The sequence below is a fragment of the Lampetra fluviatilis genome, chromosome 7 (genome assembly GCF_964198595.1).
Source record: "Lampetra fluviatilis chromosome 7, kcLamFluv1.1, whole genome shotgun sequence".
Classification (NCBI taxonomy): domain Eukaryota; kingdom Metazoa; phylum Chordata; class Hyperoartia; order Petromyzontiformes; family Petromyzontidae; genus Lampetra; species Lampetra fluviatilis.
In genome coordinates, this window is record NC_136281.1 from 15,871,181 (window position 1) to 15,886,480 (window position 15,300).

At 46.3% G+C, this 15,300-nt stretch overlaps 1 protein-coding gene across 2 annotated transcripts in view; it reads left to right on the forward strand.

Moving 5' to 3' along the window:
* LYST (lysosomal trafficking regulator) overlaps positions 1-15,300 on the forward strand; it is a 139,527-nt gene that overhangs the window by 118,450 nt on the left and 5,777 nt on the right. For both annotated transcript variants that reach the window (XM_078858664.1, XM_078858665.1), the window contains 10 exons: positions 604-670; positions 1,138-1,294; positions 2,918-3,058; positions 4,140-4,357; positions 6,182-6,421; positions 7,917-8,109; positions 8,487-8,623; positions 9,765-9,863; positions 10,151-10,290; positions 11,798-11,895. In XM_078858664.1, coding sequence (XP_078714790.1) covers positions 604-670; positions 1,138-1,294; positions 2,918-3,058; positions 4,140-4,357; positions 6,182-6,421; positions 7,917-8,109; positions 8,487-8,623; positions 9,765-9,863; positions 10,151-10,290; positions 11,798-11,895 — 1,490 coding nt within the window. The remainder of the gene's footprint in view (positions 1-603; positions 671-1,137; positions 1,295-2,917; positions 3,059-4,139; positions 4,358-6,181; positions 6,422-7,916; positions 8,110-8,486; positions 8,624-9,764; positions 9,864-10,150; positions 10,291-11,797; positions 11,896-15,300) is intronic.

The window sequence follows — 15,300 nt, forward strand, 5'->3', positions numbered from 1 at the left end:
TCATGTCTACCATAAAATGTAATTTTTCCAGCCACTCTGGCTGTTCCAGCTCAGCAAAGGTGAGCTCTTTGTTGCCCAGGAAGGTTTTTACTTCTTCCAAACATGTGACAAAGCAACGGCAACGTTATTGCCTGTCACCGGGCGGGCAGTGTGGAGCGGAGCGGCGACCTGTCAGCAGCGGCAACGCCAGAGCAGGTGTCACAGTGCGCCTCCTCCCCTCGCTAGCATCCGCCCCGGAGCCGCGGTCAAGGTTCAAAAGAGCCGCATGCGGCTCCGGAGCCGCAGGTTGCCGACCCCTGTCCTAGACCATCGTCATTGGTATCATCAGCCATGGTCTATCAACTGCTGGATGAAGGCTTCCCCTAGCCAGTGCCATCCCTTAAAGTCCTGCAATTCCACAATTTATTTCACTCTTCATGCTTTTAGTGTTTTTTTTCAAACTTTTCATTTTTGTTTAATTCATGTGCCGGTATTCTATTACTGTCTAGGTGATCCATTTGTCTTGGCTTAAAATATGCAATGGTTAAAAATGTTATTCTTCCTTGGGCACAGCAGACTATTTGTATATTTGCTGTGCATTAAAATTGTCGTTTTTGTCAACAGAAACCTGGTGAAGCCTATAGCCGTCCAATGTAAGGAAAAAGAGGACCGGTACATTAACAATTATAAGGTGAGAACAATTGCCTGATATTTATAATCATCAACATTTGTCTTTTGTTTCTTTAAAAAAATATGCCACACAAAAGTAATAAATATAATAGAGATGTATCTAGGCTTTGTGTCTGACGCTGTCCAACACGAGTCTGAAGCTTTAATAATGGGACTAAAAACTCCAGTGTCACTTCTGGCATTCCGCATTCGTGCTCCGGTGATGTTACCACAGTGAGTTAAAAATGCACAGGATGCACACTCCATTAGCACGCTTTAAGCCCATTTTCAAATCTGTTTAACTCACCTCTCAAACTTCAAACGCTAATCCGACGTCCCAGGGCACCCCCCCCCCCCCCCTTCTCTTGAACGTACCTTTTGTGAAATTTACCGTCGTTTGACTCCACCTTCCCTGCAAGTGCACTCACGTCGCCTTGACTGTGCTCTCTCCTTCCGGCCTCTTCTGCCTCGCACCTGCGTCGAACGCAGTGGCTGGAGGAGGAATACCGCAAGGGTGGACGGGAGGACGACCCCATGCCCCCCGTGCAGCCGTACCACTACGGCTCGCACTACTCCAACAGCGGCACGGTGCTGCACTTCCTCGTGCGTCTGCCGCCCTTCACCAAGATGTTCCTCGCTTACCAGGGCAAGTGTGCAGCCTACTCCGAAGCCACCTCTCTCCATGCCCGACTCTATGCTCACCGCTACCCTAGCCGTGACTCGAATGCTACATCTCCGTAAAGATTAGAAATCGGGACCAAGCCTTGCTGGACCAGTACAGGAATGGCCCAAGCCGGTTTGACTCCTGTTTTCTTGTCTCACTGCCATCGAGTTGCCCCTGCCTAATTCTCCCCTCTCATCTCACTCTACTCCCCTCAGTGTGTTCACCTACCACTGCCCTCTCGTATCACTCCACTTTCCCCCTCCATGCATCCTCCGCTCCAGGAACCACAAGGCCTTTTATTGAAGCCCCCGATCAACCTTCGCTGAGTCGAAGGTCACACTTCCTCCTGTGCTGACCCTGTTGCCTGCAACCCCCTTTCCTTGTCCGTACCGTTGACGCGTTGAGATGCGGTCACGTTGCGACGCTATGGAAATCCACGTTGTGTTTTATTGTCCCATCGGGTATCTAAATGGGCTCGGCAACCTGCACAGACCCCTTTCCGACTTGGACGTGAAGATGAACACGAACTATGATTTGGTTGCAAAAGTTAAGCGTGAACATTACCAAAAGGGTCCCGCTCGATGCCGTCACACGTTAAACCTCGCCACGCGACGCAGGGCACATGAGAGATGGCTTTGATCGCCTTGCGCTCTGTGAGGCCATGGGTAAACGCTCGTACTTATTAGCATCCAGGAGGCGCTGCGTGAATGTTTCATCGTCAGTGGATCGTGATGGGCCAAAGTCCACGGGAACAGGTGTTGACAAAGTACATAACGTCACTGTGTTTCAATGTGCACTGAACCTGAAGACGATTGCTTGTGTTGCGGTCGAAACGTCGTGATTTATTTAATTTTATTATTTTTCTATCTACGTGGCTTTACCGAAAGACCCATAGAATATGTATTCCAAAAGCTTTAAGTCAAGTTATTATAAAGTACGTTTTTTGGGTGAAAAGGGTAACTTTTGATGCCATCGGAACGAATGAAGCCTTTAACGCGTATTTCCTATACTCGCTTAACGACCAAATCACTAAATAACCGGTTTCGTGGAACCAATTACCGTCGTTAAGAGGGGTTCTACTGGAGAGGAATTGATGTAGATTCACTGCTGTCCACGAGGTAACCCCAAAGTCTATTTCCAGCCATACTTTTGTTGATACATCGCAGTTGCCCATCCAAGCAAACACTCTCGAGGAGACTCAATCCTGATTAGCTTCTGAGATCATACGAAGATTGTGCACATTCTGGGTGATTTGGTCAACGGCATTTATTTGTATATATCTCTCTCTCTCTCTTGGCCACCACTATATCCAATTTGGTATTTCTTTCAATTTAACTGTTGCCGCATTTCCCCTGTCCGCATGTGGAATTCATCTCAAGCGAATCTTGCGTGACCTGTGCGCTCGCTCATTAAATCACTGAGGCGTCCTCTTCATCCCAGACTGCCGAGTGAAGCAAAAAAAACGTCCATCCGTGTTGCTTCTCGTTGGAGCCTGATCGATCGGTTAGGGTTGAGAGTTTTATTATCCAAGAGATTTTTTTTTTTGACAACGTGATTTGATGGATGGGTTTAATTGAGAGTGCTTCATGAACTACTACCCTGCAGACCAGAGCTTCGACATTCCCGACCGCACGTTCCACTCCATGGTGACCACGTGGCGTCTGTCGTCCTACGAGTCGACGACGGACGTCAAGGAGCTGGTGCCTGAGTTCTTCTACCTGCCCGAGTTCCTGGCCAACCGCGAAGGTGAGCTTGAGTCCCATCCCTCGCTCGCCCTTGGACCACCGTCGCAATCAGACTGCGCCTCCCTCCCGTCCATCGCACACCCCCGTTCACCGTTTGGAGTATTTGCGCTTCCTCGGCCGTCTGGAACGCTCTTCCATCCGACATTAGGAAGCCACTGGAGCTATGCACTTTTCAATTATCTCGATTGGAAACTCATTTCTTTAGAACTTATTTTTGTGTTTCGTTTGTTGTCCTTCCTCCCCCCGCCCGCACCTCCGATTAGCACGGTTGGCTACGTGCGAAAGAAGTTCAATATACATACATTTGGCTGCCATAAATATCCACATTATAAGCCATTTCATTGAGCTATCATTTGTGGCCATGTCGCTTCTGAAAAAGGGCTATATAGCTCAGTGGGGCTCTTACCTGGTAAAATTAAGTAAAAATAGTCGACTTCTCCACACGCACTGTACAGTTCCAAATCTGGACATCGGTCACGGGAAGCAATGTGTGCATTTTCTTCGAGTAGAAATCTGCACTGGCCGTTGCATTTTAAAAGTTTGCCTTGCTGTCTTAATTCGTGTTTTGTTTCAGGACAAGTGAGCCATTGTTTAAAGCTCTACAGAATCTGACCTTGAATGAATGGGAAGCCGTGCTAACTGTTATGCTTCGTTTAACATTGTCTCGTTGCACCATGCTGCCCAGTTTTGACAATATATCAATAGATCGTACATTTTTAATGGGCAGTTCAAGTCTGAGGAGGCTGTCTTTATTCTCCCAATCCTTTTTTCTGCTCCTTTGTTGCTGATCTAATCCTCCTCTTGCAAACAATTCCCTTTGTGCATGCCTCCTTTATTCACTCGTAATGAACGCAAGCCACTGTTTCTTCCCTTCTAAACTTAATATACATATTTTTTTTGGTTGTATTTCAGTTCTTTGACTTCAGTTGAAAATTTTTGCATCGGTTTTATATATTTTTTTTATTCCTTCCTGATCCTTCCCTGCCCCCCCCACCAAACCTCCACCCTCCCACCCCCCTAACCCCACCCCTCCCACGGCCCAACTTTACGACCCCCCCCCCACCCCACCCCCGGGGGAGCAGGATTTGATTTCGGGCTGCGGCAAAACGGCGACCGCGTGAACCACGTGACGCTGCCGCTGTGGGCGCGCGGCGATCCGCGCCTCTTCGTGCTGCTGCAGCGGCAGGCGCTCGAGTCGGAGAACGTGTCGCTGTCGCTCTGCCACTGGATCGACCTCGTCTTCGGACACAAGCAGAAGGGCAAGGCGGCCGTGCAGGCCATCAACGTCTTCCACCCCGCCGTGCGTCCCCCGTCCCCGTCATTCCGATCTCGACCCCCCCCCCCCTCCGACCCCCCTTTCTCCCCCTGGGAGGGTTGTGGTTGTGGAGGTGAAATTGTAAAGCACTAGGTTGCATTTGTAAAATTGTCAGCAATAAGGTTTGTGTGTGCATGTGTGTCAGTTGCCTCAAGATGTGTGTGGGGAGCGGTAGTGCAACGGTTAGCGCACTGCGCTACGAATCCGGTTACCCGAGTTCGAATCCCGCCCACAGCCAACACCAGCGACGATTATCTGAACCGGTCCTGGGCCTCCCCTAGGTCGACTCAGACTCAAATGAGTACCCGGTGCGATTGTGTAAACATCGCCACTCGGGAGACAAAAGGACGTGGTGTTGGCCATCCACCCCTTCGTGTACCGTGCCAGCCTTCATAGGTGCTCGCTAACAGCACTTGCCCTAACAGTCTGTCTAAGCTATAGGGGGGTCTTTGTGTGTGTGTGAGTGGCATCGCAGTGAACCTGGCCTGGCACAAATGCCTTGGTGACATCACTGCCACTTAGTGGCGAATGGCTGCTGTTGTGTGCGAGTACACACTTGTGTCACCTGGTCTGCAAGTGTGCTTACACGCACCAATTCAAGTTGGCACAGTGGTTAGCACAGGTGGTGCATCGGCAAGCCTTTGGTACTTGGCGTGGACTCACGTGGCTGCACCTAGCCTGGCACAAGAGCTGTGGTGACTTCATCGTCACTTAGTGGCAAATGGCCGCTGTTGTGGATTATGTTTTGCGAGTGAAGATAGGCTGCGTCGTATTTCATTAATTGAATAACTTGAATCGATGTACTTATTCTGTCTTTGGTTATTAATATTTTAATGTAATGTGAATATAAATTAGGCTTGAAATAGGACTAAGGTTACGTTTATACAGCTTCATCAAACTCATTCTCAAAACTTTAATTTAGTGCACCGGTTGTTAAAAAGTCAGACAAAATAGTCTTGTAATAATAATAATAATCAAAGCAGATGCTGTAAGCAACACAACTTTAATTAACACCTTAATGCAGTCTGCTAAATTCATTATCAGTTTATAAATCCCAAACGGATAAAATGTTTTGCTCTCCTGGAGTGTAGAGATGCGTTTGCAGCTGAAATGGCTCTCAAATGTCATCAACACAAACAATGAAATGTAATCACACGGTCAAATTGCATTATTATATTTGCAATTCAATACTGCGTCTATTTTTAAACACAAGCCAACATGGCTTATAAATTACTTTAATGATATATTCACATTTTATGTTTCCTAATGGGAATCAATATTGAAATGATCACTTACCATTCTTATTATTATTGCAGTTCTTTCGGGGCATTGTTAAAATAAAAAATGGTATCTAACCTACTCTTCAATACCAGCCATGTGGCAAAGAAGAAATGCTAATTCCACACCAATTTAACTTACAAAGTGCTCATTTCAATACAGGGGAAATGGAAAACAGTGTCAGAGAAGATTTAGTCAGATATTACACAGGTCAATTAACGTTAAGTGAAACCCAGTACTTAGATCTTTCCATATCACTTGCCTACCTGTGCACTGTGACTTGAATAATTGCTGACTCATTTGTCAGTGATGGTTCCCTTTGTTTCCTCTGTCAGAATGGATGAGCTTTGAGCGGCAGATTTGCGCTGGAAAGGCACTGCGTATTTTGACAAGAATTTATTGTCTCGACGGCCATAAAGATCCAGCGACGTACGTCTTCCTTATAAACGACCGACGGTTTTTCCCTCCCGATTCTGTGCCCCCCCCCCCCCCATTCACTGTGCGCCGCCCCGCCCGCCCCCCCCCCCGCAGACTTACTTCGGCATGGACGTGTCGGCGGTTGAGGACCCCGTGCAACGCCGTGCGCTCGAGACCATGATCAAGACGTACGGACAGACGCCGCGCCAGCTCTTCTCGTCGCAGCACCCCACGCGCGGAGCGCCGCGCTCGCCCGTGGAGGCCGACATCACCTCCGCCATGGGCATGCTGGTGCAGCTGGCCTTCCGAGAGACGCGCGAGACGCGAGATCACGCGAGGGAAACCGTCGCGCCGGTGAGACTCCCCACCCCCCCGCCCTGCCTCGATTTTCTTTTACACCGTTCAATGCTCCGTCGTTTGTTCGTTGAAATTACGAAGTTGCGGGGGGGTGTTTTCAGGTTGGTACCGCGTGTTGCTCAGTTTCTTCGTTCATTTGCTTGAAGGAGCTCCCAGGACACGGAGCAAACCATCGGTCATCTTGCCAAACGAGACGCGGTACAACCCGAAAACGCATCGCAGGGCAATTCTGCGAAGTCGTCTGCCAATCATCATCGGCCAACTAATTTCCATGCTGGGTGAAGACCTCCCCACTTGTGGCCATCTCTCAGTCTCGGGGTGCAAAAATCCATCTCGAGCCTGCACACTTGCTCTCTCCTTGGCCTGCCATTGTCGTTGGTCTCCACCACTAACCATCAACCCTTCCACCTTTTTTGTTTCTAACACAGAAATGCACTGAACGAAATGAATATGCGCAAAGCATTATGCAATCACCGCTCGGTCAAGAAGTGTCTTTTGTGTGCAATAAAACCGATGCCAATGAAGTTTTTTGCGCAAAGTGAATGAGTCGAGTTTTAATGGGCACGGTGTGGCTGCCACGCCAATAGAGGTTTTATGTTCTTTGCAGTGCAAGAGCGTATATTAAAATATCGCATCGCGCAAACTTTAGTGTGCATATTGCATGTAAAAGAGAGCCGATATATACGATCCATTAAGATGCCTCATTCATTGTGAGCTGTGCGACATCGGTGTCTGTATAATTATACAGACAAACCTCTTTACCCCAGGAAATTGCTTTAGATGTGGCATACTGATGCCACCATATCACGCTCATATGACCCGTCACTAAATAGAAAAGTGATCCTGTGCATTAGGAACAGTATTGCAGATCACAATTATGCTTGTACACGTGTGTTTATATGATGTTCACGCACACTGGAGTTTGCGTTTTTACACACACCGTAATTGTGCGTTCTGCCTCTCGGGAAAATAATTGCTGGGGCTAAGTTGAGTTTTTTACTTGGCATGTGTAACGATGCATCGATTCATTGATTTTAATTTGTACTTACGATACATGCATCGAACGTCCATGTGGGAATCACTTATGATGTATGCAAAAAAATCACCCCAAAATTACAAATTATATTCTCATGTTACCTTGCAACGATCAAAATGCTACAAATGACAAACAATACAAACAAGATGGTAAAAAAAAAAGAATCGACCCTGAATCGTGACAGTTCATCAAAGTGAATCGTTGCATGCGGCGTTTTCACAGAAAAACGATTATTCCTTACTGCCATTGCTGTGAAAGTTATTGAAATTGTAACCAGGAGGATGGTATAACAACGGTATAGCGGAGCTCATAAACGTAGATTGCGGGGGGGGGGTGGTATTTTCATCATGGAGGCAACAAAATACTCGACAATGAGTCGAACGACGAAACACAGTTGTAGTCAAATTCACTGCCTGGCCTGGTTTTCAGTTTATGCCTTGCGCCCCCCACCCCCAGTCTCCGTTGCCGTGGATCAAGGGTCTGCGCTGGGGCGAGTACGTGGGCTCCCCGAGCTGCCCGGACCCCATGGTGTGCTTCAGCCAGCCGCACCCCGGCCAGCGCTTTGGCTCGCTGCTGGCCCTGCCGACACGCGTTGTCTGTGGCCTGGCGCCCAACTTCTGCCTCATGATGACGTACAGCAAAGAGCAAGGTGCGCCAAGCCGTTACCCGCAAGCGCACGCTGGCGCTCTAACTCACGCACGGCCTTCACGCGTTGACGTTTTATTGCAGAGATATTTCATTCGGGGAGTACCGGTTTTTTATTTTACAGGAAGCGCAACGGTTGTTTTGTCGGGGAGGTTGCTGTCACGCAGTCCTTTCCAAACCTCGTGGACCCATTGCCAACAGCCTGCCGTGGCTGCTGGTAGCCGAGTCGTGCCGCCCTCGTGCTCAAGTGTGGCAATTGTTTGTCATAGAGAGCAGCAGCCTCGCAGCCATGTTGCTGCTCACAGCCTCCTGGAGAGCTGGGCCCTACTCCGGTGGTCAGCCGCTGTAACGGATCCTCCTGGTGTTGCCGCCCGTTCACAGGCGTTCGCAGCATGCACAACACGGACATCCACTGGTCGGCCATCTTGAGTTGGGGCTATGCAGACAACATCCTCCGTCTGAAGAGCAAACAGACCGAGCCTCCAGTCAGCTTCATACAATGCGACGCGGCTGATCAAGTGAGTAAAAACAACGAGGACACGTGTGTGTGTGTGTTGCAACAGTGACCTGATTAATCCCAAGCGTACATGCATTGCATGGTATTTTCACCGGTGTGCTTTATTTGTTTAACCCTGTCGTGTGACATACTCATATTATCTCATTTAAGCCACGGGTTGTGTGTGGCTTTGGGTGTTTCAGATTATCACCTCAGTTTTGTTATTTGTTTTCCTCTTCCACTATCCCGATACATAATAAACGTGTAGATTTACTGCTATATTTTTATACCTTATGCACAAATCGCTAGCTGCTACAACTCACCCCGCTTTATGTATTTGTATTATGCAAATATTCGTTTTAAATTACAACCTTGTACTCTCCATGATGTGGAAGAGAAAATAGCATTGCACACAGCACATATTCAAAATGTAAATGACAAAACATCTAAAAAGAGCACCCTCCAGAAAAATAATCTTAACGCTCAATGAGGCTTTTGTGGATGAGTGAAGAACATTATTATTATTTTATGTATTGAATGTTCAAAATACAAGTACAACTATTAGAGTGTAATATTGATAACGGCTGATAATCATTAGAACGTGCCCAAAGTCACAATTCAAGCCAAGAATGGGTGTTTTGTTTCATCTCTTTTTCCACCATCTAATTAAAACAAAATGTACACCTTATTTGTACTTTTTTATTTGCATATCATCTTGATCACGACACACACTTGTTTTTCTATGCCATTTGCACAGCTTTGTTCTTTAAAGCCTAAAGGTAACATTAGCATATCAGTCGTTTTGTTTCAGATAAGGTCCCTTGAACTAAGAAGCTCTTTCTTAATGGTGACCCCGCCAAGGCAGCAATCACATTACATGGGAAGAAAGGATTTACAGGGGTTGCAGAGAACCGAAGCAGGGGAATTTTATAAGCACGAGGACCACTAATAATGAATAAAAGAATCGTGACAAACAACCAGAACTACGTGCAATGGAAATCACTGTGAAATGCATGCAATTTCCTTAATTGCAAATAATTTATGATTCAAGTGCACGGTTCATTGCATGTATCACAAGCATAAGAATCTGTTTTAATCGTGAATGGACGCGTCATTGCCATGCCTACCACAACCGGTGGTGCCTCTGCCGTGCATCGTCCCAGGTGTCAAGTTGTGCGTGGGTCCCGGATGGCTGCCAGCTGTTCACAGGGAACCAGGAGGGAGTGGTGACTGCCTACGTCACTCGCTTCAGTGCAGCCACGGTAAGTTCCACCCTCGGCGTCCCACCCGACGTCTTTAGATGGTTTTGCTTTATCCACGAAGCGAACTCACGACTTTCATTGATTGATCTCCAAATTCTTATGTCGCCCGATTTCAGATGTTAGCCATGGCCGGGAATCGAACTCATGGTGCTGCGTTCATAGAGCAGTCCACTTAACCATTGCATAGCTTGTACGCAACACGCATTCACGGCAATGCAACCATTGCATGATACATTTGTTTCTGTGAACGCGCCCCGTTGGTTTACTTCTGTCCCTCTTCCGTGCAGCCGTCGGAGCTGGAAGTGGAGTCGTGTGTGCACCTATACGGGCACACGGACGCCGTGGCGCTGCTGCACGTGTGCAAGCCGTACAGCGTGCTCGTGAGCGCCAGCATCGATGGCACCTGCATCGTCTGGGACCTCAACAGGTCACGTCGCACACCCGCATAGCACACGCTGCAACGACGGATGTCGCTCCGCCACCTTCTGCTGACCTACGTTAGCCACTGCTGTGTAGCCATAGCAATGTGCCGAATGTGGATGTCAAGACGTACAATGCTGTCCATCCGCATTTCGGGTGTATCGTGGGGCTACGTTGTCAGCAGAGGGCAGTGCAGCAAAAGTAAAATCCATCGTTGTGCTGTACTATTCTGCAACGTCTACGCAGTCTGCAATCACCAACCCGCACTGGCCAGCAAGATGGTCAAATAACCCCCACAGTGCGTACTCGGCCGTCCCTTGAGAAGAATGCTGATTTAATTGTGACCTTACCTCTTCATACATTTTGCATAGAAATGGATTTATTAAGATTATTGTTCGTCATCTTTTGGCACTCATTATTAGAGTAGACGTTCAAATATATCTATTCTAGATTTTAAGTTTTCGTGACTGCAAGGATTCATATTCTTAGGTTTTTTCGGTAAAGTCACGTATGTAAAAATTTTAAATTTAAATTGATAAAAGTAAAATAAAAACAAAATAAAAATCACGACGTTTCGGAGGCAACACAAGCTTCCGTCTTCAGGTGGAACCGTCACAGTCACGACAGCTGTATCAAGTAAGAGAAATTATATATGCATCCTATTGTAAAATACATGCTGCCAGTCACGCATGGCAAGCGACCCATTCGCCACTTCATTTAAACATTCCTATTTACACCCAGTAGCCGCTGCATTGAGCTATTGACCCAACTACTTGAGTTCAGCTCCCACTCGCAGCGAGCGTCAGCTGCGAGTGACATGAACCATCCGTTGGCCCACCCTTCACTAACCCACACTGACCATTTGTGGTAAAGTAAGGTCCGATAACCCCCTGTGACTAAGACGGAAAGAGAAGACCTTTATCCAGCAGTGGATTGTTTTAAGGGCTGTAAATTATTACTTGAATTATCATTACGCAAAGTATACCCACCCACTACTCAGACCATAGAAAATATATCATTTGTAAAAATAACCCCCTTATTATATTCTGAGGCTCGTTTCATAAAAAAAAATATGCACGCATTATTTTGGGCTACTGCTGAAAATACATCCATAAAAAATAGATAAAGTGAGATTTGGCTAATTGGTGTTGGAGTTGTGGGTCCCCTGAGGCTGTGACTAACTGGATGGCGCTGTCATGTTTCCTGAAGTCTTCGCTACAGCTTAATGAGTCGGTGCTGCACTCGTGATTCCCTAAGGTAGTAACTGCGGGTTTTGGTGCTGCCTTGCGTCCTTGAGGCTGCGACTGATGAGTTTGCTTCCTTATCGCCGCTTGTCCCTTGGGACCGTGACTAATGAGGAGCCATCGTCGCGGTTCCGTGCGGTCACGACTAACGGCTCCGTGTTGTCGTTGTGACGCGTCTCCGGGGCGGTGACTAACGAGTCGTCGTCGTTGCCGTGGCTCCCTGGGACCCCTGACTTAATGAGTTCGGTGTCGTTGCCGTGGTTTCCGCAGGCTGTGCTACGTCCAGAGCCTGACGGGACACAAGAGTCCTGTCATGGCCGTGTCGGCGAGCGAAACGACCGGCGACATCGCCACGGCCTGCAGCTCCGGTACGGCACGGTGCCGGATCCACCACGGTGCAGCAGAGAAAAACTACGCTGGAGTTTCACGCTTCATGCCACCCAAGAATCTCATAACGTAGAGGGGGTTTAGTCATCATAATACACCCCGCCCACTGCTGCTGCCGCCCCTTGAGTCTCGTCTTCATTTTATTTTTATTATAGTCATCGTCTCTCTGCTCGTGTAATAAGCTCAGCATCGTCCGCGCTTTCACGTCAACTCGTGTGCTCGCCCGGCAAGGGATGAGGCTAATGAATCGGCAAGCTCAGACGCACGCGGGCTCTCGAGTGTGCCAGATAACGCGATGGCAAACGTGTGTACGATCTGTGCCAGGAATAGCATGTCGTATACGAGTGACGCCTCCGAGGGATTTTGCGCGTCTCTTGTGTGCTCAGTTGAACAAGAGGTCAGCCGTTTTTAAAAAGCGTTTGTAACTATACGGTTGTGTTGTCTACAGCAAAAGTATTTTTTCAAAAATTACCCGTTAATATAGGTCGTGTCGGTGAGCATTTAAGCTATTTGTTCTCGCTGATCAGGGCAGGGAATACGGTGATGAATCACGTGTCATTTTTGTCGTTATCATCGGCAGTGATCATTCTACTGCTGGTTGAAACCTTCCCAAACAATTTGTGCACCACACAAACATTTCAAGAGTAATGCTTTGTTAAAAATTTAGGGGGAAAAAATAAAATCCAGACGCAGCATTTCTTTCAATCAAAATCAACAATCTGCTCTCATTGTACATTCTGTGTTGTTCTTATTCAGTTTGTTTAGCCAGGAAAGCCTCATTGAGTCTCAAGACTTTTCTCAGGCCGATCCTGTTAAAACTTTCTCAAAATGGGGGCGATGTTGTGATTTGTAATCCCAACTGAGTAACCTGCAGGTAAATTTGTAGCATTGGGATGTTTTTTTTTCCAACAACAGACATCTTTTTTTTCTACTGTGGGGAGAAAATTGAGAACCCAGAGCAAATCCATGTAAAATAGGTGGGATAACACACAAATCAGACTCGGATCAGATCAAAGCTCCACCTAGCAAGGGCGCCGTATTGAAACATGTATCACTGCGCCGCCCTGCCGCCCAATATGTAGAAACAATATAGAAACACAACAATTTCTTAAAATAGCACCAGAGCTTGCTTTATGATTACGGAAGGAAAAAAAAACCTCTCCTACAGAATGGACAAGAAAATGGTAGATTAGTACTTGCGCGTATGTCAACCGCTGTAATTATGCGAGCCATTTGTGATTTTGCGGTGGGCAGCAGCTGCGTGTTAATGGCCTTGGTGTTTTTAATGCCATGGTACGCAAAAACCACGTTTTCCTCAAACACAAAACAAAGTTCCCTGCATCCTGGAAACTGCACGCTGCGCGTCACGTGTTTTCATGAACATATGAATCCAATTGTCTTCCTTTCTGTTTGGCAGGGCTTTTGCATCAAGTTCAACATGTATTTGTGGTTACGTGAGAGGCAATTCATTGCTCCTCTAATGCTGTCATGCTACGGAATGCATTTACAGCATAATGCCCATAATTCAGGATTAAAAGAAGAAAAGGGTCCGTGTTAGCCCATTCTATGTTGTTTTTTTCAGAAGGTAGCATACCCTGGGCCTAATCGCACAGGCACATTGTTGTTCATTGGCTCTGCAATGGCTGCTTTGAGAGGCCAATAATTGCCCTGATTTCACACTAATAACCTCGTCCATCATGCCTATTTGACAATGCCACATGGGACTTTATTGTAACCCAGAAACCTTTATGCGTCAGCGTATATCTCATTCGATTCTACCTCTTTCGCAATCTTAAGTTCTATATGCGTATGGTAACCTTGGTTTAATAAAAGGGCAACTTGCTGGTTATTGTGGGAAAATGCTGTTAAAATATTTAAAGGTAAACTTTCGTATCTTCACGCAATTACAAACAGATCCGAGGTTTAAATATAATTTGATACAAGTAACTTATTAAATTATATATAAAACGTAATGTCGCTCCTGGGAAATTAGCAACGTAGCCATAAAACAGAATGGAGTGGATTATGTGTTTAGAAACAGTCTTTACAAAATACCATTATTATGGAGGTGCAGGTTTAAAATATTATTATACTGACTTCTGTGTATTTTACCATATGTAGTAGGTTTATTCAATGTTAATGGCATTTATTTACCCAGAAAAGCCTCCATGAGAATCAAGACTAGGAGAGTTCTGTAATAGGATGTTTGTCCAATATCATTAATGAGTATTTGGCAAGTGGAAGGACATGCATACTAAGAGAGGATGACGCTCAAACATTGCTCTACTGCCTTAGCCAGGCCATATCACACAGCCCAGGCCTATGCCACCTGGTGTTCTCACGCAATCTACCTTAGCAATGCTAACCAGGCTCAAATCCCTGCTTAGCTTTCGAGATCTGATGAGGTTGCTTGCATGAAGAGTGATTTAGCCATATCCATTTGAAGCAATGCTTGTGGAATTCTTGAGCAATAACAGTCTCAAAGCTTCCTGCTAGCTGTAATGAATCTTCTCCACAGATGGCCAAATGATGCACTATTTCACTTACACATTATTCATTTCATTCATTTCTTTCATCTTTTGTTCCCCGCAGTGGTCTTATTCCAACAGGCAATTATTTTTAATTGTAGTTCAACCATCTTTGCACGTGGAACTTCTGGGTAAAATCAATCTAGAATCCTTTCAAGCAGTGTTTGTCAAACTCCAGTTGTCGAGAGTCACCGAAGTCCGCCTTCCACGGTTACCAATCTTTGCTTTTAAAATACTAATTAAGTACAACACATGCGCCTGATGAGTGATAGTCACGTCCCACGTGATATACCGAGAGCAGATCTTTTTTTTTTAAAGCAGGCCATAGTGGGTTGCTCAGAGTTCAGATCACTGAGCTGACACCGCTGATATCCTGCGTTAAGATCCAGACAGTTGCGTTCGATTAAACTCGGTTCTCAAATGTACTGAGTTCACGGTTTTAACTCGGTCAACCAATGACTGTAAAAAAAAACCCGCAATGTTACATTTTGTTTTGCACTTAATTTGAAAAAAATTCAAGCTCTAAAAACTAAATTAATGTAACTGCTGTGTGATGAAAATGTATCGATCTGTACCTGACCCCGAGTGTGGATAAGAGGTAAGTTAAAAGAGATTTCAGAAGTATTTCTGTCATCTCGTTACACCTGACCCTTCTCTACCAGCAACAAACGGTACAGTTTTGCGATAATTGTGAATGAATTCTTTGTCGGAATAAAATTAGGCAAAGAGACGAATATCCCAAAAAAATCAAGAGAAGCAGACCATAGTGGGTTCGCGAGGACTGGAGTTTGCGAAACGCCGCCTTAAGAAGTGCAATAAATTGGGATGCTGAATGGAGGAGTGCTTGAGTAACGCTAA